General features: G+C 53.3%; 3 protein-coding genes across 3 annotated transcripts; 2 read left to right on the top strand and 1 right to left on the bottom strand.

The window, feature by feature from the left end:
• Positions 1–905: 905 nt before the first annotated feature.
• Positions 906–2,807, top strand: J4E90_006111 (uncharacterized protein; the record flags this gene model as incomplete). The annotated part of the gene is made up of 1 exon (XM_051435660.1): positions 906–2,807. The coding sequence occupies one exon, from the start codon at positions 906–908 to the stop codon at positions 2,805–2,807; it is 1,902 nt and encodes a 633-aa protein (XP_051290518.1).
• Positions 2,808–5,420: 2,613 nt separating this feature from the next.
• On the bottom strand, positions 5,421–6,269 carry J4E90_006110 (uncharacterized protein; the record flags this gene model as incomplete). The annotated part of the gene is made up of 1 exon (XM_051435659.1): positions 5,421–6,269. The coding sequence occupies one exon, from the start codon at positions 6,267–6,269 to the stop codon at positions 5,421–5,423; it is 849 nt and encodes a 282-aa protein (XP_051290517.1).
• Positions 6,270–10,638: 4,369 nt separating this feature from the next.
• Positions 10,639–12,395, top strand: J4E90_006109 (uncharacterized protein; the record flags this gene model as incomplete). The annotated part of the gene is made up of 3 exons (XM_051435658.1): positions 10,639–10,741; positions 10,790–11,122; positions 11,392–12,395. The coding sequence occupies 3 exons, from the start codon at positions 10,639–10,641 to the stop codon at positions 12,393–12,395; spliced, it is 1,440 nt and encodes a 479-aa protein (XP_051290516.1).
• Between the last annotated feature and the right edge of the window lie 221 nt (positions 12,396–12,616).

Raw genomic sequence — 12,616 nt, 5'->3', positions numbered from 1 at the left:
AAGACAAGACTCAGAACGAGTGGTCTCTAGACGTTTCTACACCTAGACAGCGAAGCAGTTCTTAAGCTGTAGAGTTTTTACGCGCTGTCAGGCTCTCTGACTTGTGCTGCCCAATCATATTGGCCGCGTTTTCCATACACCACCTACCCAACTCGTTTCGCAAGGCTTATCGGAGAGTTTGCGGGTCTATCGGTACATTTATCGTGGCAGTATGGAGCACAGAGAGTAGCCAAAGACACTTCGTAATTCTGCTGCACGATTCGCTTCACTTACCTGTGAAGCGAACGCTGATTGAGCTGAAATCTGAACTCTTACTCGTCCTCGGAGCACCCCTATACGCCGTGACGTATGGAGCCGGATTGAAGGAAGCTTTCCTGAGGGGAATCTCCTGTCTGGGGCCGAAGGCTAGCCACTTTCTTTCTTCCGAAGATGTTGATCCTTCGCGAGGCAAAGGTTGCAGGGTTCCGCAAAGGCGTCTAGATCGTCATCGAGTTCCATGACACCATTAGGGTGGTCAGCTTCGTGGGGCGTTGCGTGGAGGAGGGCTCGTCCCCAAACAGAACTACCTGGGTATAGCGTCAAAATCCACCGTCGATGCAACTCACGTCCCCACACCAACTCGAAACTCGGATAATTTTCGTAAAGTCGGGGCCCGACACCACTTGAACACGATATCATGGCAAGATTACTTTCCCTTCATACTTCATCGGCTCGAGCCGGCTCGGGTGAAGAAGCGGCTACGGGAGAAGAAGTAGCAGCGCGTTGGAACTGCAGCGCACCGGTGCAATAAAACACTTAACTTGGCGATTGACATAAAACTGTGTACTTTGATGCAAAGCGCTCGTTCCCACTCCAAACTTCTTGTGCATAACTTTCATTTGTAGAGGGAACGAACAGTAACTCCAATGGCTGTACCCGACGTTGCCAACCTCCAAGCCCGATACGCGCAGGAACGCGACAAGCGACTGCGAGCCGATGGTTTCCAGCAGTACACGACTCTACACAGCGAAGCAGAAGCCCCGCTCGCAGATGACCCATGGGTTGACAAAGGGCAGCAACAGGACGCGGGTCCACTCAAGGACGGCGACAACATCCAGTTCCTCATCATCGGTGCCGGCCACGCAGGTCTGCTAGCTGCAGGACGATTGGTAGAAGCGGGCTTCTCGGCGAAAGGCATCTACCTGGTAGACGTCGCGGGGGGCTTTGGTGGGACATGGTACTGGAACCGATACCCAGGTTTGCAATGCGATGTAGAGAGCTACATCTACATGCCTTTCCTCGAGGAAACAGGCTACAAGCCCAAACACAAGTACGCGTCAGGCGATGAGATCCGTCAACACTGCGAACGTGTGGCATCGCACTTTGGACTGCGTGGGCAGTTCTCAACACGGGTGCTCGGCGCGACATGGGACGAAACCAAGCGGCGCTGGGTGGTCCGCATGCGTAGGGAGCACGGCAATGGCGAGGAGATGACCATCTTGACGCAGTTCATCGTTCCAGCCAGTACCATATTTACGGAGCCCAGGATGCCTAAGCTCGACGGCTTCGAAGAGTTGCGCGCCAACATTCCCGTCTTCCACACCGCGCGCTGGGACTTTAGCTGCACCGGTGGCTCGCCGACCGACCCTACGCTTTCGAAACTACAAGGCAAGCGCGTCGGCGTTATTGGCACGGGTGCGACGGCGGTGCAGGTGATACCACAGGTAGCGAAATGGGCCGGCCATACGTATGCCTTCCAGCGCACACCATCATACTGTGTACCCCGCCGCCAAAGGACAACGGATGAGAGCACATGGGCACAAAACGTGGCAACGGGACCTGGCTGGCAACGCGCTCGCCGGCTCAACTTTGACACCTTCTTCGATGGGGAGAAGCATTCAGAGAACCATCCAGATCTTGTCGCCGATGGCTGGACGCAGTATGCGCGCGGATTTGCTGGCTTCATTGGAGGGCCACGTTTCGTCACACCTCAGAATGTAGAAGAGCACGCACGCTCGCTCTACGAGATGGATGTGCCACTGGCAGAACAGGCACGAGAGCATGTGCGAAACAGCGTCACGAAGGACCAAGCTACGGCAGAGCGGCTACAGCCGTGGTATCCCATGTGGTGCAAACGACCGACCTTCCAGGATGGGTACTTTGCCGCGTTCAACCAGCCCAACGTTACGCTTGTAGACACAGATGGTAAAGGCGTAGAGCGGTGCACACCACGAGGCCTCGTCGCCAATGGAGTCGAGTATGAGCTGGACGTGCTCATTCTTGCCACAGGATTCCTGCTGGCGACTGGTGCGAATGCAGCCCCTGCCGAACTCTTCGGCATACCCATTGTAGGCCGTAGCGGCCGCCGTCTCAAAGACAAATATGGCTCTGCCGACTTTGCGACGATACACGGTATCGCCACAAACGGCTTCCCCAATCTGCTGTATCCCGGTCTCGGTGGTGGGCCAGGTTCGCCCAACCTCACCGCGGTCTTCGACCTCGAGTCCACACATATCGCCAGTATATTGAAGGAGGCTGCGCGAAAGGCTTCGGATCCTACTCAGATGGTCATCGAGCCAACTAAGCAGGCAGAGGATGCGTGGACGGACGACGTTGAGAGGCGGGCGCTGTGGTACTCTGTCGTGCTAGCCTGTACGCCGGGCTACTTCAATCATGAAGGCGCGACGATGCGTATGGCTGGGGGCGACCCCGAGCATCGGCGGCAGGCCATGCGGAGGGTGCTTCATGGAGGAGGGATGGCCATGTACGAGCAGATGATTCGCGAATACGATGCGAAGGGCGACATTGAGGGCTTCGAGGTATCTTGATGTGACCTTATCGCCGCATTGGAGATAGAAACTGTAGCTTATTAGTATGTTGTATGATTGTCGTATGCGCACCTTTGGCTCTCAACGTGTCCATGTGATGAGTACAGCCGCGGGGTCCGCAATAATGGCGTTACATACACGCAGGGCCAACTCGATAAAGCCTGTGTCTCTCTTGAACATCAAATCTGAGGATCAAACGGCAAGAGCGCGTCGTTGGCTGAGCTTTGCTGCAGTGCCGGCATCGTCGCTTGGATGGTAAGAGGACCCGCGGCTCCTGATCATTTCTTGGCACCACGAACATGCCACTGACCTCAACCATCGTCGAGGAATCTACAACTACAACGGGATCGTCGGATGTAACTGGTCGAAATTGCTGGGCAACATCTTCTGTGTCCATCAACTAACCATTGATGGAAATGGTAAGTGGAGTGTGGCGTGTCATCGCCACAGCAAGAGAATCCGTGTCGCTTTGGCCGACAGCTGAGAAGTTTGCCTCGATGAAGTATTTGGCGGACTATCAGGCTTGATACGTCCGCTTTTGAGAGCAGGCGCAATACGTGCACGTATATTCAGGGCGTGCGCTGTTCAAGTAGGACCCTATTGGGCGATTCCTAGCCATACACACTCAACCTACTTCGTCCAGCCTGCAACTTTAGAAGGATGTTGACTTGATAGGTGGGTGATTGCTTCGACGAATATTGAGGAGAGTATTTGGTAGGTTTACAGTCCACGGTACACATGTTTGGCGGACTTGGACTCCGCCTAGGTACGGAATTGACATCCATGCCGGATCGTATGAGCGGTCAGTTCGTGCACATCTTGAGCAAGAGAGGGTCCGTTGTGGCTACCGTCGTGTCCAATATATATGCTGCTAGCCAATGAGTACATAAAGCGATAGGTTAAGGCCATCATGTGTGATGCTGAGGTCGTATTGACGCAGAGTTGATTGCGCAGCTGCATTATCGTGCATCGGATACTCTGTCATGCAGCGAATAACAGGCCACGTTCTTTTCTTAGATAGGGTTTGTATTACTGAATTTGCGAATTGAATTCAGTTGTTCCGAACGCTGTCGTTGGGATTCGTAAACGGTCTCGCCAAGCTACCTAGGTACCAGCGGCGGTCGCTCCTACATCGAGCATCAATCTCCTCCGAGTTTCGTACCCTTCACACTCTGAGACACGACGCATGAACAGAGCTCACACGACCGCAGGACCCTCGCCTTGACCGATCACAATACCGTTCTCGTTGCGTGACTACATATGTAGACTCGCTGGCCGCTGCTTGAGTGGGTAGGTGGAATCGTTGAGGCGTCAGACGTCGTCCGTGGAGCAGAAAAGAAATACGTATTGGCTAGATAACATGCAGCTAACACGGCTGATGGTGTAGGAGATCCAAGTCGAAGGCGTTCGATCGGTCCTCTCTCCCCTGAAGCCTCACAATTGCACTACACCTAGTCGAATTAGCGCGACGGGGAAGCACCATGGCTTCCCCGAACTAGACCGTCTTCTCTCACAGCACAGCAGATATTCCCACTTCACATCTCTTTCTGCATCGCCCTCACACACCGCCAATATCACCGCGAGACGTTTTGACACGAAGCCATCGTAGATAAGGTGTTCATTATGCCTCTCCAACCGCTATATCGATGTTTGTAACATTGCGACAACAATCGACCATTTTTTGCCCGGCCTTGTCGAGCCTTCTATCCCATCACCCGTCGTAACGCCCATGCACTCGTTACCTCATAAACCGATCGAGACGTATGTCAGACTCCAAACGCCTAACAAAGGGAATAGCCGACACGCCCGCTCCGATGCTTTCGTTGAACCGTAGCGTACACGAGCCGACTATCGTACCGCATCACACCGTCGTACCCAATTACCTTAGACATATCTCTCGTCGAGACCAAAATACAGAACGTCCATTCGCATCATAAAAGAAAACATGATTGATACAACAGGCGTTAAAAGTTATTTTTGGGGGAGCGGTTGGCGAGAGGGTGCGTGGTCTCCCATGAACGCTTGATGCTGGGTGTATACTCGCCAAGTGCGTCCTAAGACAAGGAAATGGGAAAGACTATATCAGGAAACAACAATAAAGACAAAGAAGAAACGACCCAAGTGTGTGCGCAAATGCGCGAGACGCGCAATGTGGACAGGAAGCCCAACCGAGGACACAACACGGACCATGCATGATCATGGTGGCAATGACAACTGTCTCCATCTGGATCGTGGAAAGCAGCAATGTCGGCTCCGCCTTTGCCAGCCCGGTATTGTCGAATTACACACCGCCTTGGAAAAGCTCGGGGTGTCGGCGTCGCTGGTGCTTGAGCTTGGCATCGGACCTCTGGAACGTCTGGTTACAGACATGGCAGGTTGATTCTCTGGATTGGCCGCGGTGCTTGTGCCGCTCGTGTCGGTCACGATTAGTCTTTCGCCAGCGCCCTGTGTATTCTTTGGAGCAAAAAGAACACTGGATCACATCTGGTCGCGTGGGGTTGGAGGAGATGAGTACTGCGGATACAGTTGGAGGTAATGCTTCGTGGCTGTCGTTGCGAGTTGATCTACTAACATCAGTACTGACGTAACTTAGGGGCAGTAGGCTAGTGAGACTCACGCCATGCGAGGATGAGTCCGTATTGCAAGACTTGTCTGCCGCGCGGGCCGTGCTACTGCTCGATTCGGAGGCATCGGAAACCTCGCTTGACCTGCGAGGGGTTGTGGGTATTGCGAGCCGTTCGAATAATCGACTGGAGCGTTTTGCGGACCGTTCTCTGGGCGAATAGTGGCTACGCTGGCTCCTCCCCAACCTTGATCGTCGACATCGTCAAACGACATTGAGCTTGTATCGGATGCGTAGCCGTTACTCCTTGCGATAGCTTGAACACCAGCTGGATCAAGTACGTCCATCAAATGATTCACTTGTTGGTCCAGATGTTGCCGACGTTCGGCTTGTTGGTAGACTGTGGACCACCGGCCATCGGGCACTTGCCCGAATGCTGCCCTGTAAGGAGACATCGTATCGTCACCTTGAGTAAGCGCAGGATAGGTTTGCCCAATGTCATCTTGTAAGTTGTAGAGGGGCTGCGTGCCATACGGCCCATGATTTGGTGTAAACGCCAATCCCTGAGAGGGAGGTCCAATTGGCGCAGCATACTGAGTATGTGGGTTGTAGTCGCTGGGCCCGGCGTACATGGTCGATGTCTGGTAGGGACTGCGACGGTAGCCTGGCTCGAACCCCCGAGTGCAGTCCGTGTGTTGACCACCGGCAGCATCCCGGGCAGCAACATTCTGGCCGCTGGATCCGGATTGGAGGTTGTCCCAGGAAGCTAAAGATTCCGAGTAGTCGAACTGACCAGCATAGAGACTGTCCTGGTAGCTTTCGACATCGCTGCGCTCAACATGCACGTAGCTGCTACCACTCCCGGTCCGGCCCTGATCGGAGTTGGTGGTGTCACTCATGCTGTTGCTTCGGGGACGATCAGCGCTATCACCCGATGTTAGGTGTTGCGGGTACCTGTGTCTTCTTTCCGAATCAGAAAGATCTGGATACGCCATGACAGTGCCTAGGCCAAGTCTGGTTCGAGGCGATGACAGGCCAAAGACTCGTTTTCTCTTGATCGAGGGCGGCGCCTTAGATTTTCTGGTCGAAAGGTTGTCTTCTGAAAGGTCGTGTAGGCGGGCTGGTGATGGACGCACGCAGTTTGGAAAGAGATCGGATCCAGGAAACTGTTTGCAGCGATGAGGATGATGCACCGAGATGGGTCTGGATGGAAAAAGGAGGGTGTTGTACAACTGTCGTCTGGCAAACACTAGCGGGTGCAGGGGTTGTCGATGGAGGACCTGGCTGCGGAAAATCTTCTTACTAGAAATCCGGTCGTCAGCCAAAACGACAATACCAGATCTCTGAGTCGAGGATATGTGATAGCCGAAGGCGATGGGTGCGTCTTGCGCCAGTATGTAATGGTGGTGGTGCTGATGTCCACGGCGGCCAGGCATGCGACGACGAATCGCCGAAGGAACAACAACACTCACAAGGAGGCGGTGCGCGGGAGGTCCCTCCAGCAATTCATCTGAAACGCATCTACACAAAGTTTCAACCGCTCCGCTCCGCCCCGCCCCAGCGACCTTGTCGATGCGACCCGATCGTACCGCTCGACAGCACTGTTTCCGCCAAAGACAAGTCCTTTTTTGTCTGCAATGGAGCCTTGGTCTGGATTGCACGTCGCAAGATTGTGACATCGTTTCTGAACCGATCCATGAACTCCTTGAATGTGCGTCGGAGACAGCAAAACTCCGTTGGTTTTTCGACGAAGCGGTGAGTAACCGCTTCGGTCGGCTTCAGTGAGGTCCTCCCTTGGCGCGATACGATAGGCTCCGTCACCCACTAGCTTAAGGGGTGGCAACATCATCCAGGAGAAAAGAGGAGGTCAATGATGAGGTCTGGGTGTGAGGGTGACCATACCTAGGTACCATCCAGCCAGCAGCAGTAGCACGAGGCTGCGTGATAGTCCTATGTGTCCCATTGTTGTTCTGTATAACGTGTTTTAGACGTTGCCCTTTTCGCTGAGCCGTCGTGATTGGACCTGCGACAGGCCCGCTCCATTGATCCTCGTCTCGAAATTGGGATCGCGCTACGGGACGTATAGACTGGGAATCGTGGCGGAGTGCAAGGCAGACTGTAGGCACCATCAGTATGACCTTCGTTAACATGGACAGCGTGAAGCCGTTTTATGAAATTGCTTTAGGGGTACACTTGGTTGACTTACCATGGTGAGGGGCCAATTCAGCCTAGGAAGGCTGTATTGGGTCCAAGGATAAACGTGCAGGATAGTAACGATCCAGAGCGCTCGATGCGCCACTGACATTCTGCGTGTAGTAGGAGTTCGTGAGTAACTCGAAAGCAGCATCAAGTTCTAAACTGTAGCAGAGACAGACTGCCTTTATCAATCAACCGCTGACCGAGAACTGGCCCCAATATGAAGGGTACCCCTTCGACGCCCCCACCACATGTCACTGGCATGTTGGAGCCTTCCTATATGAGGTCAGCCACCTTGGAGTGGAGGGGCGGGTCCGCGTTCAGCGATAGCTTCATGCGGCGGTTCTGCAACAGCGACTAAAAACACTCGACGCGTCCTCATCTTCAAATGCTTGCGTCCCGAGCGGTATTGGACAGCCACACAGCTTAGTCCAGCTTACATCGATACCTGGCCAATCGTGCGATACTGTTGTGACAGCTATGGCATTCAGCCCCCAAACAACTTTGCAGCCTCTACGAAGTGGATGTAGGCTAACGGAGTTATGCAACAACTCGCGCGCGTGGATAGTGCCGTCTTTGCCTAAGCGCCGTTCATACCTCTGTAGAGTGCCAATATCCGGCCACTGTGTGGACATGCTAAGCCACTGTGCATATGTATGCCATCTCAGCGCAGCCCTCACGCCGAACGGTCGCCCACTGATCAAGAAGGCCATCTAGGCCGGCGCGACGGGTTGGATACACGATGGTTCTCAGCACGGCTTGACATCGCCTTTTCCCACGAATCCAGCTAGCCGGCACGGCAGCGGTTACCGAGACATGTGTAGAAGGAAATATTACAAACTCTGAGTGCTGCCTAGGTAGGATACATCCGCCGGCTGGGGTTGTCTATGCTGCAGAGGCCACCGAACTGATCGGTCGATACGAACACCTGTTCCAACATTGGTTTAGGGGTCTCGCTCTTCTCAGCTAGCTCTAGCGAACACCAATCATCACAACCAACAGTTAGTCAAAGTGCGGGCCGCATTCTTGGTGTATGCCGCGACTATGCCGCAATATAAGTAGACAGAGGAAAGAAGAGGTATGGCTCGAGACCAAAAACGGCTTTGCGCTGGATGGAGATAGCCCTGGAGCGGATGAGCGGCAAGATGCCCAGGTGAGGCGTAGTTCTAGCCCCACTCATGCACGCCTATCTCTCGACACCATCATCCTTCCAAAGGATGGAGCCGATGCGTAAGAAGGGTGTCGTCTGAATTACGTATTCGTCACTAGGTGCTGCTGTTTGCAAATTTTTGCGATGTTGATACATGCACGGCTCCGGAGGTCAGAGGTCAGTGTGTTGGCATTAGGCGCGCCGCCGGGGCTGCCCCAACGCGACGGGAAGCTATTGCGAATGGCGTTTACAATACCGCTGACCCAGTGGGCTCGCGTTGCTCATCGCACTTGGTAATTGGGGCGGGACAGTACGCGAATGTGACCGGGCTGGTGGTTCGTTCTTCAAGGATCGATAGCCTGCTTATGACCCATAAGTTTGAAGGGAAATCTCACTGCGCCACTGTCTTTGGGGGCCTCGCGCTCGAGTCTGAATTGTGTTCGTGAGTAACCTTGGGTATATATATTGGGACTGCGCCGCTGTGATTTGAATAGGAGTGAAACCCCTGCTTGTGATTATGTGGTGTGCCAAACTCAACAACGCCGTTTCTTGACCCCGAATTGCGTGGGCACCAGCGAAGACTCAATATCAGGGTGAGAACTCTCACCGCCGGTCACATCCTCTCCGAAATGGCTCCATGACATCAGCTGGAACGGTTTCGGTAAACTTCCTAAGACTAAAGAGATCAAAAACTGTGAACAAAGAGTGAGTTGTCAAAGATCGCTGCAAACGTCAGAAGCCCTTGCGCAAGGAGCAACTCTCCGCAGCCACAGAGAATCTACGCGGAGCGGTGATAGTTGCCGCGGGCCGCTCGATCTGTTCACCTCGCAACTGCCGTACTCGGGACTGACAGCAATTGGGATGATAGCGTTGCGTTCGAGTTGTGAGTACAAGGGCTTGCTCGATTCAAAGCGAACTGCATGTGCCACGAGTGCCGAGTACGGCACTAGCTGCGCGATTGTAATGATGGCGCTGTGTGCGAGTCGTGGGGACGAAGGGCTTACTTGATTGACAGCGAACTGCATGTGCCTGAACGAGAAGATCCTGAAAAGCATCAAATCACAGTGCGAAGATGAATTCTGCACTCCGCGGACGAAGAGGGGCGAACCTATGGCGAATCATAGACGGTGTCGATGTGATGTGATTTGAAGCGCGCTTCCACACGCGAACGTTTACAACTCCGAGTCCAGTACATGATACTTCTACTATCATCGTCATATCTTCCCATAAAGGTGACTGGAAATGGGTTTACTGGGCGGCGAAGTATCGGCTGTGCTGACCACCATCGAATCTACGCCCGTCGGGCAGTAAGCACAGTCATGAAGGCCGCAATGGCATATGTGACTGTGATAGGATCGACTCTAGATATTTATGTAGTTCTGATTTGCTCCGCCTCTTCCAGACGCAACGATCTTACTCACTCTGGACCGGAGAGTCAGAATTAGGCAAGACTGACCACGATGCCCGATTCCTGTGATGCAGCCGTCTGCTATCTAGAGCCAATATGTGTAGATGTGGTTGATTGATTGCTGTGCATTGGATGTAGTGAGTGGAGTCGCTTGTGGCAAGGGATGTTCCTTCGTCATGGCGCATTGAATCCAGTGTCCAGACTATCGACCTCTTTCGAACTTACGCCCCGTCGAGGCGTGCCGCACTCTTGCAGGTTGATGTAACTTCCTGTGTAATCTGCAAGACTAGCGATTAGGGAACGGGGCCGAGAAATGGTATGATCAGACAAAACGCATGCGGTCGTCTTCGCGGCCTGGAGAAGGGTGTAGTTATAGTCCATGCTTACCCCGATCTGAGACAGTCAATCCCTTTGTTCTCCTGCATTGATCGGTCTCAAAGCTTCTCCACATATCTGACACGATTGACATCTTTGCGAAAAGATGAAGTGCTTCCAACGTGCCGGGCCACGACCCATGATTGCCAACGATAATAAGCACTGGGACGAAAACAGTGAGCGACGTGCTTACAATGATCGGATCAGTCGTATGCGGAAGATCGAGTACCCAATGCTTGAAGGTATGCTCAGACATGATACATATTTCACATGTCACTGACGGCACCTAGATCTGACGTACCTCGATCATGGCGGCACGACGCTCGCATCCAAGTCTTTACTCGACTCCTTCTGCGAAGAGATGCAAAGCACTCTCCTCGCCAATCCTCACTCTGATTCATCCAATCCGAGTGTAACTGCCGTCATGGTAGAGCAAACTCGGCTTGCTGTCTTGAAGATGTTCAACGCCGACCCCGTTCACTTTGATGTCGTCTTCACCGCTAATGCCACCGGTGCCATCAAATTGGTGACAGAAGGGTTCTCTGGATACGAGGAAGGATTCGATTACTGTTATCATCGTAACAGCCATACAAGTCTGGTTGGTGTCCGAGAGCTGGCCAATCGTAGCCACTGTTTCGCATCCAATGAGGAGACAGAAGACTGGCTCGCCGGAGCGAACGACTGTCCCTTCCAAGGTCCTCTTACGGAGAGACCATTGTTGTTTGCTTATCCAGCGCAGTCGTAGGTGGCCTTGCACTTGATGGAAGAAGAGTCGACACTGATGTTATTATGTACAGGAACATGAACGGCGAGCGACTTCCACTGGATTGGACAGGCAAGCTACGCTTATCGTTGCATCATCCGAACTCTTACTCTCTGCTTGACGTAGCAGCCTTGGTATCCACGACCCCAATCGACTTGAGCAACCATCTCTTCGCCCCCGACTTCATCTCCCTATCCTTCTACAAGATCTTTGGGTTCCCGGATCTCGGTGCTCTGATTGTCCGGAAGGCGGCTGGCCATGTGTTCGATCACCGGAAGTACTTCGGCGGTGGCACGACAGAGATGACAACTTGCCTTGGAGAATCATGGGTAGCCCGCAAGAACTCTAGCCTCCATGCACGCTTAGAGGACGGAACGATCGCTTTCCGGAATATTCTTGCTCTGAAGTGTGCTATAATGACTCATCGCGCGTTGTTCGGCGGGCTTGAAGAAGTCTCGACACACGCTAGGTGGCTTGCTAGCATCCTTCACGATCGTTTGACGAGCATGACGCACTACAATGGTGCACTAGTATGCCAAGTATACAAGTCGAGAGAAACTCACTATCAAGATTCGCAAAGACAGGGGCCGACGATAGCTTTCAATATACAGAGAAGCAATGGAGCATACATCGGCCCGTGGCACGTTGGAGCATTTCTCAGGGCGAGCAAGATCCACGTTCGCACGGGCAACGTGTGTAATCCTGCAGGTATGGCATGTGCGCTGGGTGTAGAGGCTGGATGGATACGGGGAGCGTTCGACGCGGGTCTTCGATGCAATACGGAGGCTGATGTTGTGGACGGAGTGCCTTTTGGGATAGTCAGAGTGACCCTCGGGGCCATGAGTACTTTGGAAGATGTTGAAACGCTCGTGAGCTGTCTTTCGCGGAACGTCGTAGAACGCCGGGGGCCCCTCCAAGAGACTGCGCAGGTTCGTGACAAGAGCAAGGAATGGGTAGAGGAGTCAAGAAGTCCCTCCGCTGTCTCGGAGATGACTACAACCCGGATAGACCCCCCTTTCCTAGGTCAAAGGGAGCGAACGACCACATTGAAGACCCCGAGGAGCTTGATTTCGTGGCTGAGGAGGAGGAAAAGGTTGTATCCGCGCTTTCATGGGGGAAGGCACATTGGTTGAAAGGTAGTCGGTGAAGAGCATATGTTTTCGGTGGTGTTTCGCGCCTGATCCTAGCTCAGCTATTAAATAACGACGTCATGATATTTCCTTCGCACTTGTCTCCTACCTAGGTACTCGTCCCTTTGTTGATCTCCACATCATCCATATACTCCGGAGTGCATTCGGGCAATTTGTCGTGATTGGTTCGGCGTGGGACTTTTGATGAAATTGGGATGAACAGC

This window comes from Alternaria incomplexa (assembly GCF_024043165.1).
Source record: "Alternaria incomplexa strain BMP 0042 chromosome Unknown scaffold_8, whole genome shotgun sequence".
NCBI lineage: Eukaryota > Fungi > Ascomycota > Dothideomycetes > Pleosporales > Pleosporaceae > Alternaria > Alternaria incomplexa.
The sequence above is the reverse complement of the archived record's forward strand: the minus strand, read 5'-3'. Positions and strand labels throughout refer to the sequence as shown.